The following is a 25,345-nucleotide window of genomic DNA, read 5'->3' as shown; positions in this document are numbered from 1 at the left end:
AGAACTATATTTATAAAGGGTACAAATACACCTATCCCAATCTTCATGATTTCACTCTAGATGTCTGATTTGGATTGTAATGAAAATATTGACTGGTTCTACTCGCGGGATACATGAAAAATGTTGCCCTTTAAAAGAACCCTCTTTATAAGACTCGAGGGAGTATGATTCTACAACAGGGCAATTCTGTATAATAATCAAAATTTTTGTATGTCCGACCCCCATTTTTCTCAAGTTTTATTTCATTTCATAAACTGACCAAGTCATGGTCATTTGAGAGCTTTACAGACTGTCAAACAGACTAGAAATTAAAGACGGAAAACTTCATGATGGCCCTACATATATGGGGTCGGACATACATTTTTTATGGAATTGCCCACCAGGTAACATATTTGATATTCCCTCAGGACCAGTCAAGTCAATAGCAATTGATTATTTCACTAATACACTGAACAAAATCAATATTGCCAAATTGCCCCGATTATTGATAAAAGTTTATTACTTTCATTTGAAAAATTCATTTACATTTTTAAAAATGTAAATGTAACAAGAGTGGAAATCAATGGTGCAATATTTCATATTTAGGAGATTATACACACTTTCACATAACACAGGTGCTTCTACAAAATATTTTGTTGGACTGGTATTTGTTCTGTTTATCTGCCATTGTAATGCAAAATTTAAATGCAGACAATATTCAACATGCTTATTTTTCTCAAGTTTTGAATATCAATCATCAAATTAATCTAATTTGGTAGCATACAATAAGAAATTCATGAGAATTTCAATTTGTAATGAACAGGGATGCCACTAGGTGTCCTCCAAAAATACTGAAACTTATCGTGGGCCGGGACAGTGGTCAAGAAAAAATATTAAGGGGGTCCAACTTAAATTTTGGGAAGGACATAGGTAAAATATATTTTTTTTGGGGGGGGGTCCGCCCCCACCTCTAATTTAGGGGGGGAGGACCAAATGACTTTTTACCTGTTTGTGATTGATGACCTTCAAGTCGAGATTTGAAAACTGACGGTAGTTAGTTCTTGTGTGTTTCTCATAGAACGCTAGACCAAAAGCTGATCAGTCTAGAGCTGTATTTTGGTTGTTCAGCTGAACTGCGTTTGCTCACGAACCAATAAACATGGACTGAAGAGTTGTTGGCCCATACGTAAAGACAACGTTATCAGCTAACCTCCGGCTCGCAAAGCGGGATGGAGCTCCCTGGGCCATGGCTAGCTGATACGGGTACGTAACCCAAGGAGCTCCAGCCCAGCCAGGCTCACCTCAATAGGTCATCTTCTCCCTCCCCCCCCTCCTATCTAAGTACCCTGGCACTGTTCCTGGCTACATAGTATACTAGAGCACATTGGATATGCTTACAGATATCAACCAGTATATCTATATCAACGACAGACCTATCAGTAGTGACATGCTCTGTTGGTCACAACCACTGAGATGTTAGTCAAGGGTATAGTCTTTAACGTTGTCTCATTCTCTCTAGCTCAGACTGGTAACTCACACTATTCTTCGTTGATAGAGCAGTATCAGTCCTGTTAATGGTGTCATGGCTACTGAAGCGCAGAACTTACTTCTTGTTAAGCATAGCCAATGCTATCTCCTCCATCTGTAAATGAAACATTGCACATACCAGGTTTACTCAAAAACAAAAGGAAATGAATTATTTTTCAACTTCAATCTAGTTTGGTAATTATAAAATAGAGCACTGTCACATCATTTCATGCAAGCCTTGTGGGTGAGTTACGAGCAATGACCCGCATCAAAGTTTTGAGCATGTTTAAAAATTTTCTGTGTGCAAATCAGATTTCAAGGCTCATGCAATAATAATGAAGTTATTGTGATGTCATAATTTTTTTCTGTGAAAGTTTGGACAAGCGTAGGGGCTTGAAACACGTAATTTGTGTTGATAAGCATTAGTGAGACAATTTGTTGTTCATGTTCACATGCTGTAAAACGTTCACAAGCTGTGTCACATCATGTATGAACAAGGCTTGTGAGAGAGCCCTGACTGAAAATGCCACTTACATCTTGAGGACTTTATCCTTTCCACCGCTAGCTACCCTCTGTCCATCAGGACTCCAGTCCACAGCATACACCTCATCAGCATGGCCAGGTAGATCACCTTTAATTGCTTTACTTGCAACATCCCATACCTTCAGAGTACTGTCGGAGCTACCACTACAGAGTAATCGACTGTCAGAGGACCATGATACCTGTATATTAAAACAAACAAATATAAAAAACAGAAAGTTTATGTATTGTGCAACATACCATGAATTTGGCAAGGGAACAGGGATTTGGCCATGATTACTCACACCTTTCTTTTATGCCTTTCCGATTTATTTCAAATTTTCAACCATTCATAAGTCATTTTATTACCAGGATTGGATTCCATATAAATGACGGGACTACCAAATGGAAGTACTAGTTCATAGATAACGAATCAAATGACCAAACCACAAATGAACAAAAAAAGAAGACAAAAAAACAATGAAAAAGGGCTAACAACTTTTCAATGCCATAATAATTATATTTTTGCTTGTTTTTTAACATAATTCCATTTTATTCACCAACTCATCTAACTGGTTAATATTATAAGAATATATATTGCTGGGAATTTATTCTTGTAAATTTTGTGTCTGAAAAAACGTGAAAATTTTCACTTACAGACACAATTGTAATGAGAAAGCAATGAAAAGTCACAAAAAATAGAGATTGTGAATTTCTTACAACAAAATCACGAAATATGTGGCATAACATATAGTATAAAATATATTAAAGGACATCATGATTTACCTGATATACTTTACTCACATGCCCTCTCAGAGTTGTTAAGAACCTATGAAATAAAAAAACAATGCTCATTATTAGTTACAACTACACTTTGGAAGATAAACAAAAGTTGTGACAAAGAATAAAATAATCATTGTGTGCTTTCATTCAGAAAGAATTTCAGGACAAATGGTCCACTGCAAAGGATTGCTCTTCCAGTGCCCTCATATTATAACAGTCAACGCTTAAACTGAAAGGCTAACAATTTGGATGTAGCCTCTCTCAATCATACCAATCATTATAACTTTTAAATTCTCACCACACATTTGCACACTGGTCTAACTCCATGATTTGATTCCTTTCTTCTCACGTAAATCATTATAAAAGATTGGACTCCTGTTAACAGATACCTACAATCCAATCTAGTGACTGACATCACTAGATAGTCATCCAATAATCACATCTCCTTCGGTAACATTTCAGAGATTTCAATTTTCTTCAGAATTTTCCTAACAAGCACCAAAGAAACCACATAAAGGGCACGATTGTGGCACCTACCAAAAAATCAACAAGCCCCTCTCCACCACCAAAAATGTGTTTCAATTCAAACAGTCCACCTGCACCATTCATAAAAGCTGTTCATATGTTATGCAGGACTTATCGCATGACTGGTGAGTTTATGTTGAGCTATTGTTTCTTTTTGAAGATATTGTTACTGCACTTCCTATGACCCTATTCATGTCAAATTCCTAAATATAGTAAATATTTCATTCAAATGCTTGATTACAATTTTTATCTCTTAACTATGATTTGAAATGTAGCTGATGGTAATGTAAATGATTAAGAATCCCAGTCAGCACCCACAAAGGGCTTCAAGTCATGCAAATATTCATATATAACTTATAAATGTCACTTAATAGTGTTATTCTTATAGCTGTCATGTTATACTTACTTGCCAGTATGACCATTCCATAACTTGATGGACTTGTCAAATGATGCACTAGCCACAAGCCGAGTGTCTGGAGAAAAGGCTACATCATTAACGAGTTGCATGTGACCCGTCATCCTAGCAACAGACGTTTTCTCTTTCTCTGGTTGCCATAGAAACAATGTGAAGTCATCTGAGCCTGTCACTAGTCGCTCTGGATCAGATCCCTATTATTGAAAAGGTGGAAAAAATAACTAATAAGATAAACTGGTTCACAAAATTGGATCAATTCTGCCAAACATATTACATGCAATAGTGAAAATAATAAGATTATAGTATTAATTTCCATTTATTTGTTACAAAGGCATAAAGACATATATTTACTGACATTTTCATGGTGGTTTATTCTGATAATTTTGAGGGTCCATCTTTACCATTGCCTATACTGTCATCCATACATTATACAAAACATAATATCAGAATTTTGCCTACAAACAGCACCAACTTGTAACTGAGGTGAGAGTCAAGATATTATGAGGTTATTTATATCACTTCCATTCAGGGTGCTACATAAATTTTTAGAAGCGCTTGCCCGGTCGGGCAAGTAAATTTTTAAATAGTAAGAACATACTTGTCCAAAAATCTACAGTCAAACCTGTGTTAGTGGCCACCTATCTATAGTGGTCACCTGCCTATAGTGACCACTAAAACCGCTTCCCATGGAGGCAGATTGTGTGTATAAGAACCTGTCTATAAAGGCCACATTTTGTGTTTCCCTTGGGCGGTCACTATAGACAGGTTTCACTGTATTTCACTTGCCAGAAAAAATCCTTGGAAAAAGGTTTAACCTCTTCAAAAGAAAGTTTTGCAGTTTTATATAAACCATATACCTTTTTTCTTTCCTTTGACATGAACTGATCTACCTTGTTATTGCATTTCTTTTTCCAAAGTGATTTTATCTTGCCTGCCATGACCAAAATTTGGGTCAATATCATATCATATCAACCCTAATTCTGGTCATTCTACTGTGAGAATTTTGCTTGCCCAATTCGGGCAAGTAGTTTTGGTCTTTCCTTAAAAACATGTGCCCAACTCTAACTTTTACTTGCCCTGGGCAATCGGGCAAGTGCTCCTGTAGCACCCTGCTTCACCTTTCTAACGATGGCATATCTTAAATGAAATAAATGTTCAAATAAACAATCTAACTTCCAGGACTGATTCTTCAGCCTCAAAACTGAAACAAAGACTTTGCAAAGGTTAATGGAAAGGGCACTGTACTGTGAATAATAAAGTTTCAATGGTGTGGAACACTATCAGTATCACTATCATATGCTCATGATGTACTTTTTACAAACACATACCCAAATAAAGAGATCATATGCAGAGCTGCCAAGTTGTATTTTGCATTTTCAGTATTCTTATCCCCCCAAATCAGTATTTTGACCAAAAAATCCGTATTTTTACCATGAGATAAATATGCATGCATAATGGCAAAGTTCGATCACTTCTTACATTATTTTGCGCCCCACACCGTCGCACACGAGACCGAAAGCTTCAGTCTTGATTTTGGTTGTTCCGCTGAACTGCGTTGGCTGACTCACCAATACATAGACTGAAGAATTTGGAGGCCCGTACGTACAGACAACGTATTAGCAGTAACGTTAGATCTAACATTCGATGGTAACCTGGTTTTTTCCGATCGTTTTTTGCACATAAAATCATAAAATATCACATTATGAAAAAGAAATTGCATCCATATTTACGGAAAAATGTATGAAATTCAGAAATATCGTACCTTAGACTGCAGTTACTGCTAATTCGTTTCAAATTATGATCGAAACATCGTCATCTTCGATCCTTCCGTCGGTCAACGTAAGTTGCCATCTTGGATGACGTCATCATCCTTACAGACGTATTTACCAGTCGCAAAATATCGCGATTTGAGCCGCTGCTTTGCGCTTGTAAACTACGTGCGTGCGCTCGGAACTTGTCACCCGCATTGATTCGCCAGGATATCGAAAATTCTAATCGGAAAGCCTTGATGAAAGCATAACTCATTGAACGTAGAGGGCAGCAACACACGGAATACCTTTTCTTCTCTAATTTGTTTTTTCCCGTATTTTATCATGAAAAAGCGTACTGCCGTATTTTAAATTGATTTCCGTATGAAATACGATCGTACTACTTGGCAGCTCTGCATATGACATTAAAACAGAATTTTCAAGACAAAAAAATCACACTAATTAAGACATATTTAGACTGAATTAGAATTAAAGATTGTTCCAAAACATTTAAAATGATATGCATATGTGAATAAATTGAAGGAAAGAGTTTGAAAGCAAAGGCCCATATAAGTAGCAAAAATTCCCTATTCGGGTATTAAACTAAAAAAAAATTAAAGAAGAATCCTGGGGTTTGATGGCAAAAAATCTTCCACCAGAACATTAGGATTCCTATCACTTACATTTTACTCTACACCATGCTATGGATGCAATAAAATCATTTTAGAATTAATCAATGAAAAAATGCATACTCATAGGCAAGCAAAAGTGGTGCTTTGAGGATTTTTTTTTTTTTGAGAAAGCCATTGCATGGACAGCAGCATTATGAAATGAGGAATGATGTAAAACTATCTTACCTTGACAGTGTCATATCTATCCTTGGCAATCTTGGATAGTTCTTCAGCTAAAATTATGAAAAATGTATGAAAGATTTAGTAAATAAAAAAATATAATCATACATTATTCTAATTGTATTATTATCCTTATGCCATCAGAAAACTTTGGGGAAATTTCTAAAACTGTTTATTGGTACCCTCCTACTGTAAAAACATCTTGCGTTTCCAATTATACCTTTACTGACACATTATTAAACCAAGAAAACAAAGTTTAAATAGTTCATAGATGTTGCAAGAAAGACATACTTTATGAGATATATTTTTTATGAGATCTATAGGGCCAGATAGTACCGTACTATTTCCCATGCTAGCCCACTCTGCTAAAACGTAGTGTGAAAACGGAGTGGGCTAAGCTTAACCCCTAGAAATTAGTAGGGCTAAGACCCTCTCCCCCCCTAATCCCGCCTATTTCCCAGGGTTAAAGAAAATAAGTGCAGAGCGAAAAGCATATTTGTGATACAAGAAAATGCCCAGGGAAAGCAAATTTGTTAACAGCAAATCAGTATTCTCAAAGTTGAAAACGGCATATTTTTGGTGGAAAAAACAATTATATACCTCTCCTGCAATAGACTTTTGCTATAATGCAAAAAAATAATATTGGATTAAACAGCTTTGATAAGTAGCATGAAGCTTACATTTTTAAAGATTGATGGCTCAAAATCATAACTGCATTTAATTTCAAGAATCAGTCTTACAATCAATAGTAAAGATTTGTGCAACAGGGCCTTGGATGACTAACCTGACTGGTCGATGCGTTGATGATTGATGGTCGCTTGCATGGGATCAAACCAGCTAGTACGTAATACATAGTCTGTACTTAGAGCCATTGTATTCACCCAATGGCCATGACCTTGTAACGTCCTACACAAGATACCCTGTCCAAAAAACAATATGAATGATTACAGAATAGAAAACTAGATAACAGCAGCTCTAAATGATTATTATTATGCAAGAAAATAAAACTTTGGAATACGAGCTTAGACTAGTCTAATTGTAATCAGAATGTACAAAGAAAATCAGATCTAGGTTCCTGGCTGATGTTAGACTAAATCTAGTACATTTCTATATCTTTTTCTACACTTTTTTTAATCTCACAAGAAAAAAGATGCAGAGGGCCAATTCTTTAACACAATGCTGATGATTAATGTTGTGTATGGGTTGGTTGGGCCCAATTCAATTTATTGTTTCATGTCAGACCAGTGGTCTATAAAATACATGTATATGATGTAATCATTTGTGAATGTAAGTGTAAATGTCAGTCTGTGGCAAAACATACATGCAAAGCTACAATCAATAGTAAATACTAAGCATATTTATTTACGTGGGGCTATATGAATACGTGGAATCTCTTATACTAAATACAGCTTGGTAGTGTTTGATCATGATTGGTGGTGAAATTTTAATTTTTAATTTTGTTTAAATCCAAGTTTTACGGAACAGATCCAAATAGACTTGATTGGTACTATTGGATCAAATATTTCCAAAGGAGTGACGGTTCAATGGGACCGCGACAAATCTCTCAACACCGTTTTTCTGGCAGAATTGATCTGAGAAATGGAAGTTGCAGGGGAATGCTAATAATATGCAAGGTCACCAAGAATGACGTCAAGTATAAGACCCCACCCAGACAGGGGGTTCCAAGCATTGTTCCTGAGACAATCCAATCAGACCAAATCAAAAATATTGTAAATAGCACAGAAGATGTTTCCAAAAGCACACAGGCCGATGATTGTGTGGATCTCAGACCTGGTAGTAAGAAAAGATGTCCAGCTTTGTCAAGAACCATCCCTTCAACTCCGGACTCAAGAAAAATGCAGGTAAAGAACAGGCTCATGCTAGACAACCTCATTTCTGCTTTATACTTTTCATTCTGGATATACACATACATATACATATGTATGCGCTGTATAAAAACTGTGGTTTTTTTTTTCAATTTTTATCATTACATAAAGTACATTTTGATTTTCATTTTGTCCTCCAGAATGAAAGTTCCTGGAGGACTAACTGCATTATGCAAGGCCAGTGAAGAAACAGTAGCCCCATCCAGAAAGGGGGTTCTCAGCACATCTCTCTAGATGTTGCCATCAGACAACAGCAAGATGAACCAGCAGCAGGGAAGCTTATTCCCGAAGCACGCCTATGAAGACTTGACGATTCTCCCAAATTCGTAAGCAAAGTCAATGTCAAGACCGTCTGAATATTTCTAGACTCGAAAAGAAAAAATAAACAGGTGAAGAAAAAGAGTAATCCTAGATTACTCTATGTCTGCTCAAAACTGTCCATAATGTAACATTTTCAGACACAGAAAAGAAAAAGAGAATGAAAAGTAACAAGAAATCCTCCATTTCTTTGTATTTGCATTTGGCTTTGGATTATCAGCATAAACTAATGTGTTAGCATAAACTAAGTGTTTAGCATAAACTAAGTGTTTATGCTAATGACAATTATTGCAAGGATTATGAACTTTAATTCCATAATCCAGCTAAACACGATGTTTTAAGATTCTTCAACATATTGTATTCTTCTTGTGTTTGCTCTTTTTCATAAATTCAGAAAAAAAATGAAGCAAATAATCTGCAGATTTTCTATGTATCCCAAACTGGATGTATGAAGAAAACTACTTTCAATGTTATTTTCGCAGATTTTGTCAACACGTCCAAATTCAACATCGAAGTTCAATCAAGCTGCAAGAGTCTGCATTGTGATGGTGATGTTTTTTCTACTTGTTTCAGGTGCTATGCTTTACTGTGTTTTCAATAATCTGAAGTAAAGAATGCCATTGTCACAGCCTCGATACCCAAGACTTATATAAGTCTTGAAAGTTGTCAAAATGATGGGTGTGATAACACCCTCTGAAAACAGGAGCACAATTACAAGGAAAGCTACACTTACCAAAATTTGGATCTCAAAAAAAAAAAAAGAATATCTTTAAGGATCTACATCAGAAAAGTTTACTAATCAGAAAAGTCTAGGAAATTCATGGTATGTTGTTGCAAAGAGACTTACAACACATCTTCAAGACAACGACCTTCACGAGACCATACGATCTGCCTATAAACGACTCCACAGTGTCCAGACAGCTCTTCTTCGGATATCTGATGACATATTGAGAGCAGTTGACAAGAAAGCAGTGTTAATCATCCTCTTGGATCTGTCAGCAGCCTTTGACACAATAGATCATGATGTCCTTCTCCAGTGATTGCACGTTGACTTTAAGATTGATGCAACTGCCTTAGCATGGTTCCGGTCGCATCTCCACTGCAAACGTCAATTGGTGAACATCTAAGGTACTTTGTCAGAGGAGGCTCTTGTGGAGTATGGTGTTCCACAAGGTTCCATCCTCGGACCGCTACTTTTTACTCTGTACACTGCACCTCTTGGGGATATTGTTCATCATCATGGATTGAGTCACTGTTGAGTCGCTCCTCGGGGCTTCCCTAGAATTCGAGCGCCAACGGGTCAATGACCTTCAGGATAATCAAAGTCATCTGGAAGCCAAGATAAAGATCTTGGAAGACGAAGTGGCAAGGCTCCGCGTAGATGCCAACAAGAACGAAGTTGCTACGAACAAATTCGAACGGTTCTCAAGGAGGAACAATATTATTAGCTGACTCCTATAGGACTTTACCTCTCATGGGTGAGACAAAAGAGACGGAATTCAAGCTTTACAATGATCATAATCAATACGCAGTCCTTAGAAGTGCAAAGATTTGACTATTGATGACACCATGAAACTTTGAATATGGTTATTTAAAAGTTGGTTTTTGCATTCATCAGAGGTTTATGACAGATCATAAAATCAAGAGCAATGTGTAAAAACAAAAAAATATAACTTATTAATACTCACATCAGCAGCTCTCCATACTTTGACTGTTCTATCTTGACTAGCTGAGTAGATGAGATCAGTCCCACCCCATCGAATGCATGTTACCGACTGGAGATGGCCAGACAGCGTTCTCAAGCAACAACCTCGCACAACATCCCAAATTTTTATATTTCCATCCTGAATCATTAAAGACCATAGGCAAGGTAAAATGTTAATTTTTGTGACCGAAAATAATGGCATTATTATTATATAACAAATTTTAAGCAGTAAATAGATTCATGCAGTTGCTCCATAAGATGCAGGAGTGTAAACCAAGTAACTCTTTTTCTTATTACTTCAAAATGTTTGAAAAATCAGACATTACAGTTTTTTTTTCTAATGACATCTTTCTTCGTTTTGAATTTTGAAATGATTCAATAAATTTCTATGGATGCTATTTAATGAAGATAAAAAGCAAAATTTTGTTTTAAGGTGTCTAAATTATATATTAGCATATATTTTTCATAGGCCTTTAAGAAATTTGTTATATAAAACATGTAATCAGGAAAAGAAACAAACTTATGTATTTTCATCATCTTTCCACTTAAAGCTTTACGTTGTACTGACACCATTTGGTTGTGCTTATAAAAAAACAAACAAACATATTTTTATACTAAAAGCCTACTTTTTGTAAAAGGAATCCAACAAAGTACAAATTAATTCAAGAACATAAGATTGCCTTAATAGACAGATACAATTGGTTGTTTTTTTAAGAGCTAACCTGCAAAACAAAGTGAAATTTAAGCCACTTTTCTTCAAACCTGGTACCAACTCTACATAGAATATTTTGAGTGCAAGATACTTTTCAACCTTTGTAACAAAAATGAACGTTTTTTTACACAAAAATTGAATGATTTTCCCACTGCTTCTGTTGAGTGTGTGATGGCAATCATGAATTCAACAACTCACAAAAATATCTTTTATTTGCGAAACAGTTACCGTGTTAACATTAGGCCTAGTTAATACGCCACATCGGATCGAGGTGCAGAACCAAGAGCCAATTCAGAATCGTTGTAAAGTAATTGAAACGTGCGCCAATTGCCGATGCAGAATCTGCTTCGTGTTTACACATAGAAAAAAGGCTGATTCTGCATCAGCTCGCGGTTCTGATCCTACTATTTTGGCGGTGCAAAATTGCTGATTCTGCACTGAGTGCCGATGCAAGGAAATAGCGTTTACACGCATAAAAAACCCGATTCTGCATCGGCTCTCTGGTCAGCACCGCAAGCCGATGCAGCATGTAAACACAGTAAGTGTGATCGTGTTACATACCTTGGATGCTGATGCAAGTAATCTACACTCATGATTAAGATGAAATGGTTGCCATGCTAACCATGTTATCCACTGTTTATGTCCAGTCAATACTTTTCCTTCTTGTTTACCGGTTTCCGGATTCCAAATTATTATCTACAAAATATATGTAGATATACAATAATTAATTCGTAAACTTCACATTTTACTAATGTTTGAAAGATTCAATGATATTCATGTCATAAGGGGTTTAACAAGGGAGAAATAGATAAAGATGTTTCTTAAGTTGCTAAAGTCATTTCAGCGAAGTGTTAAAAACAATACTGCCCAACTTTGGCAAAAGGAAGCAAGTGACACATCAGTCAAATTTGAGTTATTGTTGTTTCTGAAACACCCTTTATATGTTGCACGTTCAGGCAAAATTCGGGGAAGAAATTATCGTTCTTTAGAAAGATATTGAAGAAAATATTTTTTTTAATTGCATAACACCTATGTAAATGATGAACACACATTGCTCATTTACAACAAATTATACTTTTTTAACTTGATTCCTTTTGCCAGACAGAATAGAGCCAGCTAGTGTAGTGGCAGAAATCTCAAGAATGGTCAGACATACAACAATTCTGAAACATACTACAGGGTATGTCATTGTGAACATAATAATAACTTAAATAATGATAACATTAATAGTGGATATTTATGCAGAACAAAAATACATTGTGAAAAAGTGCACAATGCACTTCGATATCACCTTACCTTAGCTAGGAGAGCTATAGTAATGCTTAAAACATTCATATGATTAGTCAGAACTAAGATAACTCAGTGTAAAAAGGAAATCACGGTCTCACCTGAGAATTCTTACAGCCTGAAGCTAGCCGTTTACCATCAGGAGACCAAGCTATACACAGCACCCAATGCTTATGTCCTATACAAAATAAAAAAGAAACAACAATAATTTACTTGGAAAAGACAGAAATTCAATAATTACTATATTGGTTGATTTCAAAGTCAACCTCATTGCAATTGTAAAATCAGAAACAATCTTGCTCATAGAATCAGGTACACCCTCAAGGCATTTATAGTCATTATCATATCCAACCCTAAGGAAACAAATCCTCACCCGGAACCCTATTTAAGCTTTTGACTGACCCTGACTGTGACCGGTGTATTGGCTCAGTTGGTGGAGCATCCGTCTCACAACCAGGAGGTTGGAAGTTCAACCCCCCGCCGTGTCAGACCAAGACATAAAAAGATGGAAGATGCTACTATCCAATTTTGCGTTCATCATTTAAGGGATAGAGCCTTGTCGATCTGGTGCTGCACAGTGGATGCCAGGCCCACAATCAATTGGAAATACATGTATATTTCAATTATCAGATATCTATTTCCAACAAAAAAATATGGATTTTCATTTTGACTTTGGACACTATGACCTTCAGCTTTTTATGCTTTTTTTTTAGCAATTAGAAACTATTGTAATAAGCGCTATATAAATGTACATTATTATTATTATTATTATGAGAATTCTAACACTCAAATTTGGTCATTAAATTTGGAAAGGGCAAAGTGTAGGGCCATAAAAGAAACTTTCTGGAAAAGAAATTGACATTGGGCTAAAAAATATCTCTTTCTCCCCTTTGTGGCACATACCCTCATAATGACCCTCATATAGGAAAAAACACAAAATATATACTCATATATAAAAATACAATCAATGAAAAACATGGATGATAATGAATAAGTTATGATGATGACGACAATGACGATGATCCTGATGATTATGATGAAAAACAGCATTTGCATTGCGCCATTTATCTGAAAGAAATATTCAAAGGCAACAGCTTCCACGATATCTCACATATTATTCATAAAATTGCTGAAAAGATGGGACTTTTCTCTAGATTAGAAGGCCTTAATGTTGTTACAATTACAAAACTAGATTGATGGAGTTTCTAAAGTTGAGTGTCCCACAGATCACTTGCAAAATGTTCTCAAAGCACACTTGGAAGGCTCTCAGCCAAGATTCATAATATCCAACAATTCTTGAACAGAGTACAAACTATTGAATAGTAAAATTATTACTAATTCATACCTTTACAGGTGTGGTGTGGTGTTTCGGTTGTCACGTCCCAGAATCGTACAGTTGTGTCTCCAGAGCCACTTGCCAAATACCTAAAAACATATCAGTTATATCAACATCTACAAATTTAAAATATCATATGGTATTATTCATTGGAAAATATCACTAAACAAAGAAAACAACAGACAATATTCTACAATGAAATCATTCTCTTTATTAACTTTGTTATTAAAAGCAGCCATTTCAATTTCATTCTCAAATGTGGTCTGATAATAATTCTATTTCTTAAAAGTGATCTTTGTGCTTAAAAGATAGGGAAACCCCACCAGAAAATGCACTACTTCATGCAGAGTGTTGAATGTAGACAACAACCTTACAATGTTTGGTGAGCCCAAAGAAACAAACTTTACAAAATGTAATATTTTATCCCCTGACTTCGCAATCAAATATCTAAACATGACAGAACTTGAACACTTTGAATATGTTCATTTTCTGGTGGGGTTCACAAACTATTGAGCACCACTGGAAGTTGTAGTTTAAAATACTATAGGGATTCCCAACTTTATGCATTCAAGATGTATAGAACTGCATAATTAATAGATTATTCTAACCAATAATTCTGCTAGTGAGGACTTTTTCTTAAAGCATGTTTGTACCTTACTATAAACACATTCCATTCCTATCGTTTTCTTTGTTTCAGGGTCATTTTTTAATACATACAAAGCTATCTATACAAATATTTCCTCTTGACTTCTTAAAACTATGCTCACAATGGTGGGGGGGTGAGAGTTTAATATTTTTTTCTGAAAAGAGGGCTATTTTCCTACTTTATACTACAGTACACTTGGCAATTAATAAAGTAACAATTAACAGGGGCTCTTCGGTAAATTACGACTGCTAAATTAGAAATATTTGTTAATATATTTGCCTGCACTAAAACTGGACTAAGGGTTACCTTCCATCTGGGCTGAATGCTACAGATATCACAGCCTCTGCATGACCTTCTATGGTACTTGTACAACGGGTCACTGCTCTCACTTTGAACAAAGCCTGAGGCTGGTAGACTATCGAAAGCACTTGTTCGGTTTCCTGATCCTCCTTACTTAAGCTTTCCGACAGCGTTGATGTGATCTCCTTCTCATCTACGTAAAATGCATAAGGCACTGTGTCTTCCTGTGCAAAGAGACAAATAATTGAATGACATTTTGTAATGTGTAGCTGCTATATGAACACACTCTACCTCAAATACAATTCTGACAGAACTCCTCATCATTGCTACTTTGTATATTGAAGAAACACATACACAATGTATCCCAAATATCTATTCAGGAAGAAAGATCACTGACAGACCATCATGGGGTCTTTTCTTATTTTTTTCCAAGCTTTATTTTTTATGCATGATATTCCGGGCTATCATTTCATTATCTTAGTGCGAGGTATCATTTCTATAGGGCATATTTTAATATCACAAATAGACAAGATTAACAATGGCACACATAATGACCAGATCAAGTCAAGAAGTTAGACTTATGACGGTGTTGAGAAACAGGGGCCCGTTTCTCAACACCGTCATAAGTCCAACTTCTTGACTAAATTGGAGATAGGAGCTACTTGTCCGCTTCACGAAGCCCTCTTTACCAAGATCGGGTACAACAACCTCACTAAATATTTATGACACCTCCGAACTTGTCATAACTTCTTTAATGACGTAGTGGCATTACGTGGGTGGACTATGACATGCAAAAGTGCCTAGAAATTTGAAAATTATAATCTTACGTAATCAATCATAGAGGTTGAAATTACATCACAAAACAAGTGGGATACAACATTCAATGATAATTGTAATAGGTCATTTTCAAACAAAAGTGGACATGGGGGTGAAAATTTAAACTTGCTAGAAATCATTAGGCTTCAATGTTTTTTGAAACTAGACATCTTGAAGTATATTTTTCCATTTCATTTACATCAAATTATTAATTATGTCTTGAGATACAGTGAATTTTATGCAAGGGAAATTAAATTTTACAAAATGTTGATTTTTGCATTAAAATTCACATATTGCCTATCACAATATAAAATTTGTATTAGAAGCACATTTGTTGGCAAGATACAAGCTGTGTATTGTATCTAACTCCTAAATAGCAAAAAAAAATTCTGTGAAGTGTTTTTTCTGAAAAAAATTGGGTTTCGAAGTTTTCAAAACTGGTTGTCGTGTCACTCACGTTTTAAATGCAAAAAGTTTTCTAGAGCTGTGTATTCTGAAAATTAATTTATCCCAGTACTGGAGCAAATACAGTTTATTTGTACCTTATTGTATATAAAGTTACTTGGTCCAATGTGTTAAGGTGAAGCTAAAATTAACTGTTAAAGTTGTGTCGTGTCACTCACAATGTCGTGTCACTCACGAAATGTCGTGTCACTCACAGTATTATATTGTGTATAAAAAAGGACATCCAGTAATTTTTGAAGCGTTTTACCAGGGATACAGTCAAAATGTTGTTCCTGACATCATTTAGGCCTATTTTAGGCTAATAATTTCCTCCATCTTCCTAATTTTACTCCTTTTTATGGAAATATTGAATTTGACATTAAGTTCATCTATTTTCTCTCCTCTCCGTGGTTGCCTTGGTTTAAAAAATCCTGACAATTTTCCATTGGTGTGAAGACTCGGATCCTAATTCATATTTTGGTGAATGTACTGTGATTAAGAATATAACAACATAGTCAATCAACACAAAATTATGAATGTATCAAGAGAAAAACCACTATACTTTAGCAATGGACATATTTACAATGCATAAATGGTTGGTGTTGGTGATGGGTCAAGTCATAGGTCTAGGTATTACTCGAACATTCTGTGTCTGCATTTACAGAAATGAGCAGAAAGTTCACTTTTCTTTTGAGCAATGTTATTTCTTTGTTATACTCATAGCGAGAAAAGTCAGGGATCCTTTTTTGAAATTTGCAGAAATTTTAGTAGTAAAGTAGTGTGTATAAGAAATCACCATGAACACCAAACATTTTTTCAAATTCGGAAAAGAAAATGTTTTCTTTTCCTTCTGATTGATTAAATCAACCTTTTCATTTGCCATAAAGCTTGTATTCCAGGACATGACATAAACAAATTTGCAAGAAAACATAAACATTTCAGCTGAGAATGTACTGAGATTTGACAGAACATTTTGGATATTGCTTGAAGCAGCTACATGCCAAGTTCAAAATCACTATTTGTTCGGCCACCATTCATACAGCTAGTGATTCACTACATGTAGGGTCTGAACAGCAAACTACCGTAAGCGGGCCGATGTGTGTTCAGAGCAGATTTGCATTTACACATATTCATTACAACAAAATAATGCATGTTCATGTAGGTCCCAACAAGTCTCAACCGAGACCACATTTTGATTTGAGCAACTTTGGATGGGTTGCCATGTACCAGTATATCAATTTTTTTTTTTTTTTTGGGGGGGGGGTACCCTGATAAGAACAGAGCTGGACCTCGAGGGGAAAAAGCTACTGAGGTATAAAGGGAGCCTGATTGGGATGCTGAATTGGATTTTAGTGTGACATCCAAGGGCTTAGAAAAGGAAAGGCTAATGACTTGTAACTGTCTTGTTGTTATGTAATAGTAGCAGACTGCAAGAATCAGGTACTGACTGCGCCTTTCACCTTGTTGCTTTCCCTGGATTCCCGTGGTATGGTATATGATCAAATAGTTAGCAATGAAAAGGCGCTTACAAGATTCCAGCTAAAAGCATAGCTCTGAATTTTGGTACAGTGCCTACATATACTGCCTTGGGAGGGTCCACATACAACAGTGTTCAGGAGAAAACCTATGCTTGTTGAGTTGAATTCCCAAGTTTCTCAAGGATTTGCTGATAGTCCATCTGAAGTGTGCAGCAACGTGATTGTGGTTTGGTACCAAAAAAGACATTGAAACTGCCATGTCCTATTTGGACAATGCCTAAAATATTAAAGGAGGATAATACTCTAATCCAATATTTCAAGAAAAAGGAGTCATACATGACATCATTGGCTACCAGACCATGCCAGATGATGTGAGTGACTATTGAGAATACCTTTCTTACAAGGAAAAATTATTCCATCCTTTGTGGATGCTGAACTTTCATATACAGATAGGGAGAAAGAGTTACATTGTAAAGTTTTGAATGATATCAGGCCACAAAAAGAAAGTTTGAGTTGATGTCAATGCCAAGACCTCATAACACCTCCTTCAAGTGCCCCCTCCTCCTCCTCTAAAGAGGAGAGTGGTAGAAGCCCTAGTGTGACAATGTGGTATGGTAGAGGGAATGTGAGTTGATGGGCAAACATGACCATAAACCAAGAATAAAACATCAGGATGACATGTTATGAACTTCAAAGAAAGCAGTTATTATGTAATTAAGCTTGTTTTTTTGGTTAATGGTATTTTACTCTTCTACATCATGCAAAAAATACTTTCAATGTTGAGATAAATGTTGTATTTTTGCACTTGTCGTGTCACTCACGTTTTGGATGTCGTGTCACTCACGGTATATAGGAGGGTACCATTTTCCATAGAGAAGGTTTGATTGATTTTGACTATATGTGTTAGATAGGTACACTATTTATGTCCATTTACTGGTACTCACAATACTCCATGACAACTACTTGGGCACGAATCCAACCATGTGTGTTAATGGTCAGAAACCCATGTCCGAAATTTGTCGTGTCACTCACGCACCGTTTTTTAATCATATCTACTAAACGAATTGTTGAATTCAAATCAAACTTGTAGTGGCCCATGCCAGTCCTACATTGTATATAATATAGTAGTCATGATTGATTCATAACCTTTAAGTTTGAAGATATGAGCCCTTAAACCTCTCCGATTGTCGTGTCACTCACGTTTGAAAATGACCAATACAAAGAAACTATAAAAACTGTTGGTAAAATGCCAAAAAACATTCATTTTGAAATAGTAAAATCATTTAATCGATTACGGATTCTACCACATCAGGCCATCCATAACTGGACTCGTATTTGTCGTTTTCAGACCCCTATTAACATATGGATAAATTCTATCTCTAATTTATGGATAGAATTTGTCAAATTGTATGTTTTGGTATCAAAGATTTTAATTTTTTTTGTTAAACTATATTTTGATGATGTTTGGAATCGTAAAAGACTGTATGATTATCATCATTTTACAAAGAAAACCGTTATGGGTTACTTTCGTAAACTATTAAAATTGGATATCCTGGGGGAACCCATCTCATTTATTAGTCATGAAATGACTTGTTCATAATTTGGTTTTTTTTTCAGCAATTGAATGCTCCAGTCGTCATATTTTAAGTATGCATGATGCATAATTTACCTTTGCTATTATTTTGATAAGATGTATTTCCCAATTCATCACAATAATTGCAATTTGTCACAATTTTGCTTCAGAAAATTAAGCTATTTTTGTGACTAAGGCTACGTCTCATCGGCTCTTTTTACCGATAGTATTGATATCAAGGTATTCTAGTTAGGAAGACTTTCGTGAAACAGGTTTAGTAAGATTGGAACAAACTCCGTGGTTGCAACTTGCGTGATTGGTGGATAAAGATATGACTAAGTTGTCCAGGTGTTGAGAAATGGGCCCCAGGCCCCTGGAGAACAAAATAAATTACAGAACTACTTCTTTATTCATACAGTGGAAACAAACATCAATACAGGCATTTCACATTGAAGCCTCATCTTTTACATACCTGTTGCAGGATGGCATTACAAATCAATTGCAGTTTTTCTGTAGATACATCCAGAGGAAGGTCAAAAGGTGCTCCAGTAGCCTCTCCTTTCTCGCTCACAAACTGAGCTAGAATTCTCTGTCCTTCCTCCATTTTTACCTGTACATATGATATGGGCAAAAAATGTGAACAGTCAGCAGTACAACTTTTTAAAAAAGAATCAAGTTGATCACTCTATACAGTCTTGCCTGCATTAAATGTGATTCATATACATAATGTAGGATAACAGCTGAAGTGTTGAATATGTTACATTTATATACTGACATTTTTATATTTTAGATTTTTGCACCTTTTGAATATATCATGCAATAATCTAAGTCCTTAAAGGGAAAATGCCTGTTATCAAACTGGGAACTTGGTATTTCTTTTACATGAAATATGAAAAAATACAAATATTTTTTTCAAACTAAGAGACAAAAAATCATTCATTTTAGATTAAAACTTTAAGTTCATTGAACTAAAATGATGTAAGACCTAGATAAGGAAAAATATTTCAAAAGTGAATATAATTTAGGATATCCAATAATCATCTCACACAAATTTGATTAAATTTGATTAAATACTTTCAAAATAATTTGAACAAATTATATTTCTAAAATGGCCTTTGATCTTTACCCATTGACCTACTCATTGTATCCAAGTTTAACTGAATAAGGACTCAAGATTTCAAAAGTTTTTTAAATTACCAGTTTACTGACTCCCATATGACCTGTGACCATGGCCAAGTGACCAGAAATTACACCCGTCCATTTGCTGATACTAGATATTTATTTCACTTCAGTTTAATGGAATAGGGTCTTAAATTTGGATTAAAAAGGATTAAATTAAAGGATGTTGAGAAATCAAAATCTTAACCTGGGTTAAGTTTTTTTATATTCATACCAAAACATGGTAATAGTTCATTGACCTTTGACCTTGATCATATGAAGTGAAACTCCTGCCAAATGATCAGTGAAACTTGATCACCCTCATGAACAAGTTTCACAAAATATATCTTTGCAATTTCAAAATTACAATGAATTTCTCAAACTTTGGACTTGGTTAAGATTTGAATATTGATGCCATCACCATAGGAAAAGTGGTGCCTATAGGCAGGGCTCGACACTAGTGGCGGTCCGACGGTCCCAGACAAGTAAAAATCACTGTTGGGCCAGTAGATTTTCAGAAATAGGAAGATTTACTGGTCCGACATGACCAGTAAAAAATATCATTGTCGATCCAGTAATTTTTCCAAAAATAGCAAGATCTAATGTTCTGACATGACCAGTAATAAAAACCATTGTTGGGCCAATAACTTTTCCAGAAATGGTCAAATTCACTGCAAACCATCCCCCCCCCCGTTAAATTTTGTCATTCACACACAGAATGAATCGCACGTGTTAGAGTAGCATACAGTGTACATGTAGCCAGCCACATAACCCACGTGGTAAATTCTCTACTGGCTGCGCGAACGAAGCTTGGCTAAACTCTGTCAGAAATCTCTCACAGAACTGTCAAAATTCACGGTTCATACTCATGAAAGGCTCTTATAATGTCCATATTTCCTAAAAATTGGAGTAACTGTCATTTGTAAGCAGTAAAAGGAGAAATTTTCACTTCTGTTTTGGTTCAAACAGATCGGGTTTCGGGTGATATCCTCTGTGTTGATACACTTGTTTCTGACTTTCTTTCGTAGCTCTTTTAATTGAGCCAAAAAGAAACTGATTATGATGATAGTTTTAGCTTTCTTTTCAATCTTTCTTTATTTCCTCTCTCTCTTCTTTCTTTTTAAATTTCCCTTTTTTTATTTAATTCATTCTTTCTATCCTTTTAAGAAATATTTTCTCTATTTCTTTTTTCTCTCTCTCTCTTTCTTTATTTTTCTTTCTTTCTTTTTTTTGATATTTTTCTTTCTTTAATTCTTGAGTCCATCCATCCTATATTCATCTCTTCTCTTCTTCCTTTCTTTCCTTCCTTCTTTTTACCCTTTTCTTTCCTTCATTCTTTGTTACTTTGTTTCTTCCTTCCATCCATCATTTATTTACCCTTTCTTGTTTTTTATTTCTTCCTTCTTTGAGCCCTTTCTCTCTATCTTACATTCCTTCCTCTCTTCTATCTGTCTTGTTCTTTCTTTTTTCCCTTTGTTAAATCTATCCTTTTACCTTTCTTTTTTTGACTGCTTGCTTCCTTTCTCTCCTTTATTCTTTCATTCCTTCCTTTCTTTGTCTCTCAGTCTTTCTTTTTTTTTCTTCCTTTCATCTATTCTTTTACCTTTTCTTTTTTATATTGCTTGCTTCTTTCCTTCCCTTCCTTCCTTTATTTATTTCTTTCCTTCTATCTATCATTTTACCTTTCTTTTATTTCTTCCTTAATTCCTTTCTTCCTTTTTTCAATCCTTCCTTTTTTGTAACACAATGTACAATTCATAACAAAAATGGCCGATCGAGACAGGGGTAGGAGAGAACTTTTCGTTTTTTGAGGTTCCAGTCTGTGCCCAGATGTCAGGAAAACTGCCACTCATTAGACCTTCATCCATACAATCATGGTAAGCATGGTAAGTGCATAATTTCTCTTTTCACAATTCATTTGGAGAAATATTTAGACCATAAATCACGCTAGTCCCGCGAGTATGGTCAAATACACGGTAAGCCCCTGGGCTCCCGCCCGCTGTGCGGTTCCGCTAGCCGCTTAGAACTGCTAGTGCTATCAAAGATCATGGAGGCCCAAAAAAAAAAGAATTGGACCAGGATCATATCATGAGGATCATCTAGACTAGACAGACTAGATCTAGGCTAATAATAGTACTAATAACTTGATCATGATTTTCATAATACAAATCGATCATATATTTTGGATTAATATTATATTGCTTGATATCTCTTTTAAAATGCTTCTCATATCTCTTTTAAACATGTTTAACTTCGAGTTTGAGACTGAGTGAATGGCGATGGCGCGCCACAGGCCACCGCTGCCGCCCCAGCCCCGCTTCCGAAGGCTCCGGTGTCGGAGGCGTGGTCCTGTCGGCGCGGTGTCGCGCGTCGCGTGAAGTTGTGGCAACAAGAGTTACAACACTCTGATAACAAGTCCAAACTTGTCAACGCGATAGTTGAAACTAAAAGTAGAAAAGAAGAAAATCTAAATAAGATCAAAGATTTATCCAAATACGATACGATACCTTCAAGGCTTCACGTTAGATCGGTCAGTTCGTTCGAGTTGGAATGGTTTGTTGGTGCTGGATGCAGGATGCTTGCACGTGTAGAGGAACAAGACAAAACAAAAAGGAAAAAATTGGCTGCGCTGTCAAACAACTCGTCCACGAACTATTGGGATGACTTTCTTCACGGACCTGTTCGCTACAAAATGTGTCAAGAAGTAACTTTGTTTTCTCCAAATCATTTTAATATGACCAAAATGCTAAAATAAATTGTTTGAATCAATTCAATCATCCACCTTTCTTATAATATAATGCGCGACATGTCCAGAAATATAGGCTAGCTATAGCTAGTATATAGCTAGACTAGGTCCACTCAACGGAAATAAATCAATATTTATTTTTATGAGGGATATATATGCTCCGCTAAGAGTAAGACTTCATTTAGCTCCGCGGCGCATGCAGAAAGTCGACTAAAGAAATCATAGTTTTCTTTAATCCTGCGAAATAGTGGATTTTTTTAAGTCTAAGACCACCCATAACTTAAAAATCGACCGAATATTAATTATCGATACCGCACTTGGATTTGGACGAAAATGCGCCGGTAATATATCCAAGCTTCACTGCCACTAGCACTGCCATTGGTAGCGATGCCACATCATTTTAAAATATCTACTGTATACATATGTTGTGACCATTCATTTTGAAGCTTGTGACCTGCTCTTCACAATAAGACTACGGTTTTTTCTTAATATATGCAAATTAGGCAAATATCTAATTAAATATGCACGCATATCATTAAAAATGTCTGCCGCTCATGCGGAATGTGTATTTGCCTTTGTAGTTTCACCCATGCTAGTGATTTTGAGATAATTAACCACCAAAATATGTCAATTGGCCCATTCTTTGATTAAACCAATATATAATATTAAAAAAAGAGTGTTTCATATAATTAAATATGCAAATTTAAAATACCATATATCTTTATGTAAATGAGGTTATGATGCAAAGCCAATGATACGCATATTGTAAACATGTATGTTAAAAATATTTCTTTTCAAACTACATGTATGAGGAAATTAACCACCAACAATATGTCAAGTGGCCTATTCCTTGATTAAACTATTATAATATATTAATATTCAAACAGAATACATGTATTTAAATATGCAAATGAGATTATGATGCAATATAGTACAATATATGTTACAATGATGTTTGTTCTTGTGTATGGCATTTCATTACAAATAAATTGGATAATAGTATCATCATCAGTGATATGATGTTCAATTGCACAAGAACAAATTCATAGAATATCTTCTACATGTACAAAAAGTGGTAAATATGCAAATGAGACGAATATGTAATGAACAATTCAAGTGCAGAAGTACTTGTCCAGCTGCATTCATTACCAAATTTATGCTTCTTCATGCTTTGTATACATGTATATTTGTATAATACAACTTGATATTATTTTTTATTAAGTACTAAAATGCAGTTTACATTTTCTTTTGTTTACATGTAAAAGCTCTGTATAATTCAGTTTATGCTTCTAACATTCTTGAAATGAAATACCATTATACTGATTATTATCATTATGCAAGAAACTTGCCTGATCCCTGATCAATGAATTGGTCAGTGGTAAAGTATTCCACACACGTATCATCTGCATTTCAAAGACGATCGAATGTTCACTTGTGAAAAGATGTATTCTGTTATACTATTTTTCCCCCAAACAAGTATATTCAACATCGAGAATATTACAAGATCGCCTTTCTGGCCTTCCAAAGTGATTTGGTAAGGTTGGACAAGTTAGAGAAGGCTAAAAAAAAAATTGGGTCGGGGGCCACGGGCCGGAATGGGGGGAGGGGGGCCAGGGGCCGGTAAGGTTGGACAAGTTAAAGAAAGCTATAAAAAAAAAATTGGGTCAGGGGCCATGGACCGGTATGGGGGCCAGGGACCAGTAAGGTTGGACAAGTTAAAGAAAGCTAAAAAAAAATTGGGTCGGGCCACTGGCCGGGATGGGGGAGGGGGGCCAGGGACCAGTAAGGTTGGACAAGTTAAAGAAAAAAAAAAAAAAAAAAAAATTGGGTCAGGGGCCACGGGCCGTGATGGGGGGAGGGGGACCAGGGGCCGGTAAGATTGGACAAGTTAAAGAAAGCTAAAAAAAAAAAAAAAAAAAAAAAAATATATGGGTCAGGGGCCATGGGCCGGGATGGGGCCAGGGACCAGTAAGGTTGGACAAGTTAAAGAAAACTAAAAAAAAAAAAAAAAAAAAAATATTTGGTCAGGGGCCACGGGCCGTGATGGGGGGGGGGGGGGGGGCCAGGGGCCGGTAAGGTTGGACAAATTAAAGAAAGCTAAAAATAAAAAAGAAATAAAAAAATTGGGTCGGGGCCAAGGGGCCGGGATGGGGTGCCAGGGGCCGGTAAGGTTGGACAAGTTAAAGAAAGCTAAAAAAAATTGGGCTGGTGGGGGGGGGGGGGCTGGGATGGGGGGAGGGGCGGGGGCCAGTAACATTTGACGGCTTAAAGGTAGCTAAAAAAAATGGGTCGGGATAGGTAGGGGCCGCCGGGCCGGTGACGTTGGACAAGTACCGATAATGGGTAGCCCCCCCCAAAAAAAAAAAATGGGGTCAGGGGGCAAGGGCCAATAAAGTTTGGGGTCCGTGTTACAGGCCCCCCCCCAAAAAAAAAAAAGAAATAGGGTTGGGACGAGTAATAATGGCAATTATGGGTGAGGGGCGGGTTGCAAACATATAGGCCACGCAGGGGCCTGGGGCAAATTATGGAAGGGGTAAACATAGATCTAGACATAATAAATCAGGCAAAAAAAAAAAATGGGGCCTTGGACCAT

At 36.0% G+C, this 25,345-nt stretch overlaps 1 protein-coding gene across 1 annotated transcript; it reads right to left on the bottom strand.

Moving 5' to 3' along the window:
- Positions 1–1,293: 1,293 nt before the first annotated feature.
- On the bottom strand, positions 1,294–22,614 carry LOC121408742 (notchless protein homolog 1-like). Its single transcript, XM_041600357.1, has 13 exons — positions 22,514–22,614; positions 19,321–19,458; positions 14,544–14,761; positions 13,601–13,680; positions 12,357–12,433; positions 11,530–11,664; positions 10,240–10,395; positions 7,132–7,267; positions 6,354–6,400; positions 3,740–3,942; positions 2,812–2,854; positions 2,041–2,228; positions 1,294–1,621 (listed from the first exon to the last, which is right to left on the bottom strand). Exons 2-13 carry the CDS (start codon positions 19,450–19,452, stop codon positions 1,609–1,611), a joined length of 1,428 nt encoding a protein of 475 aa, XP_041456291.1. The 5' UTR covers positions 19,453–19,458; positions 22,514–22,614; the 3' UTR covers positions 1,294–1,608.
- Positions 22,615–25,345: the final 2,731 nt, after the last annotated feature.

Source organism: Lytechinus variegatus, chromosome 2 (genome assembly GCF_018143015.1).
Source record: "Lytechinus variegatus isolate NC3 chromosome 2, Lvar_3.0, whole genome shotgun sequence".
NCBI lineage: Eukaryota > Metazoa > Echinodermata > Echinoidea > Temnopleuroida > Toxopneustidae > Lytechinus > Lytechinus variegatus.
The sequence above is the reverse complement of the archived record's forward strand: the minus strand, read 5'-3'. Positions and strand labels throughout refer to the sequence as shown.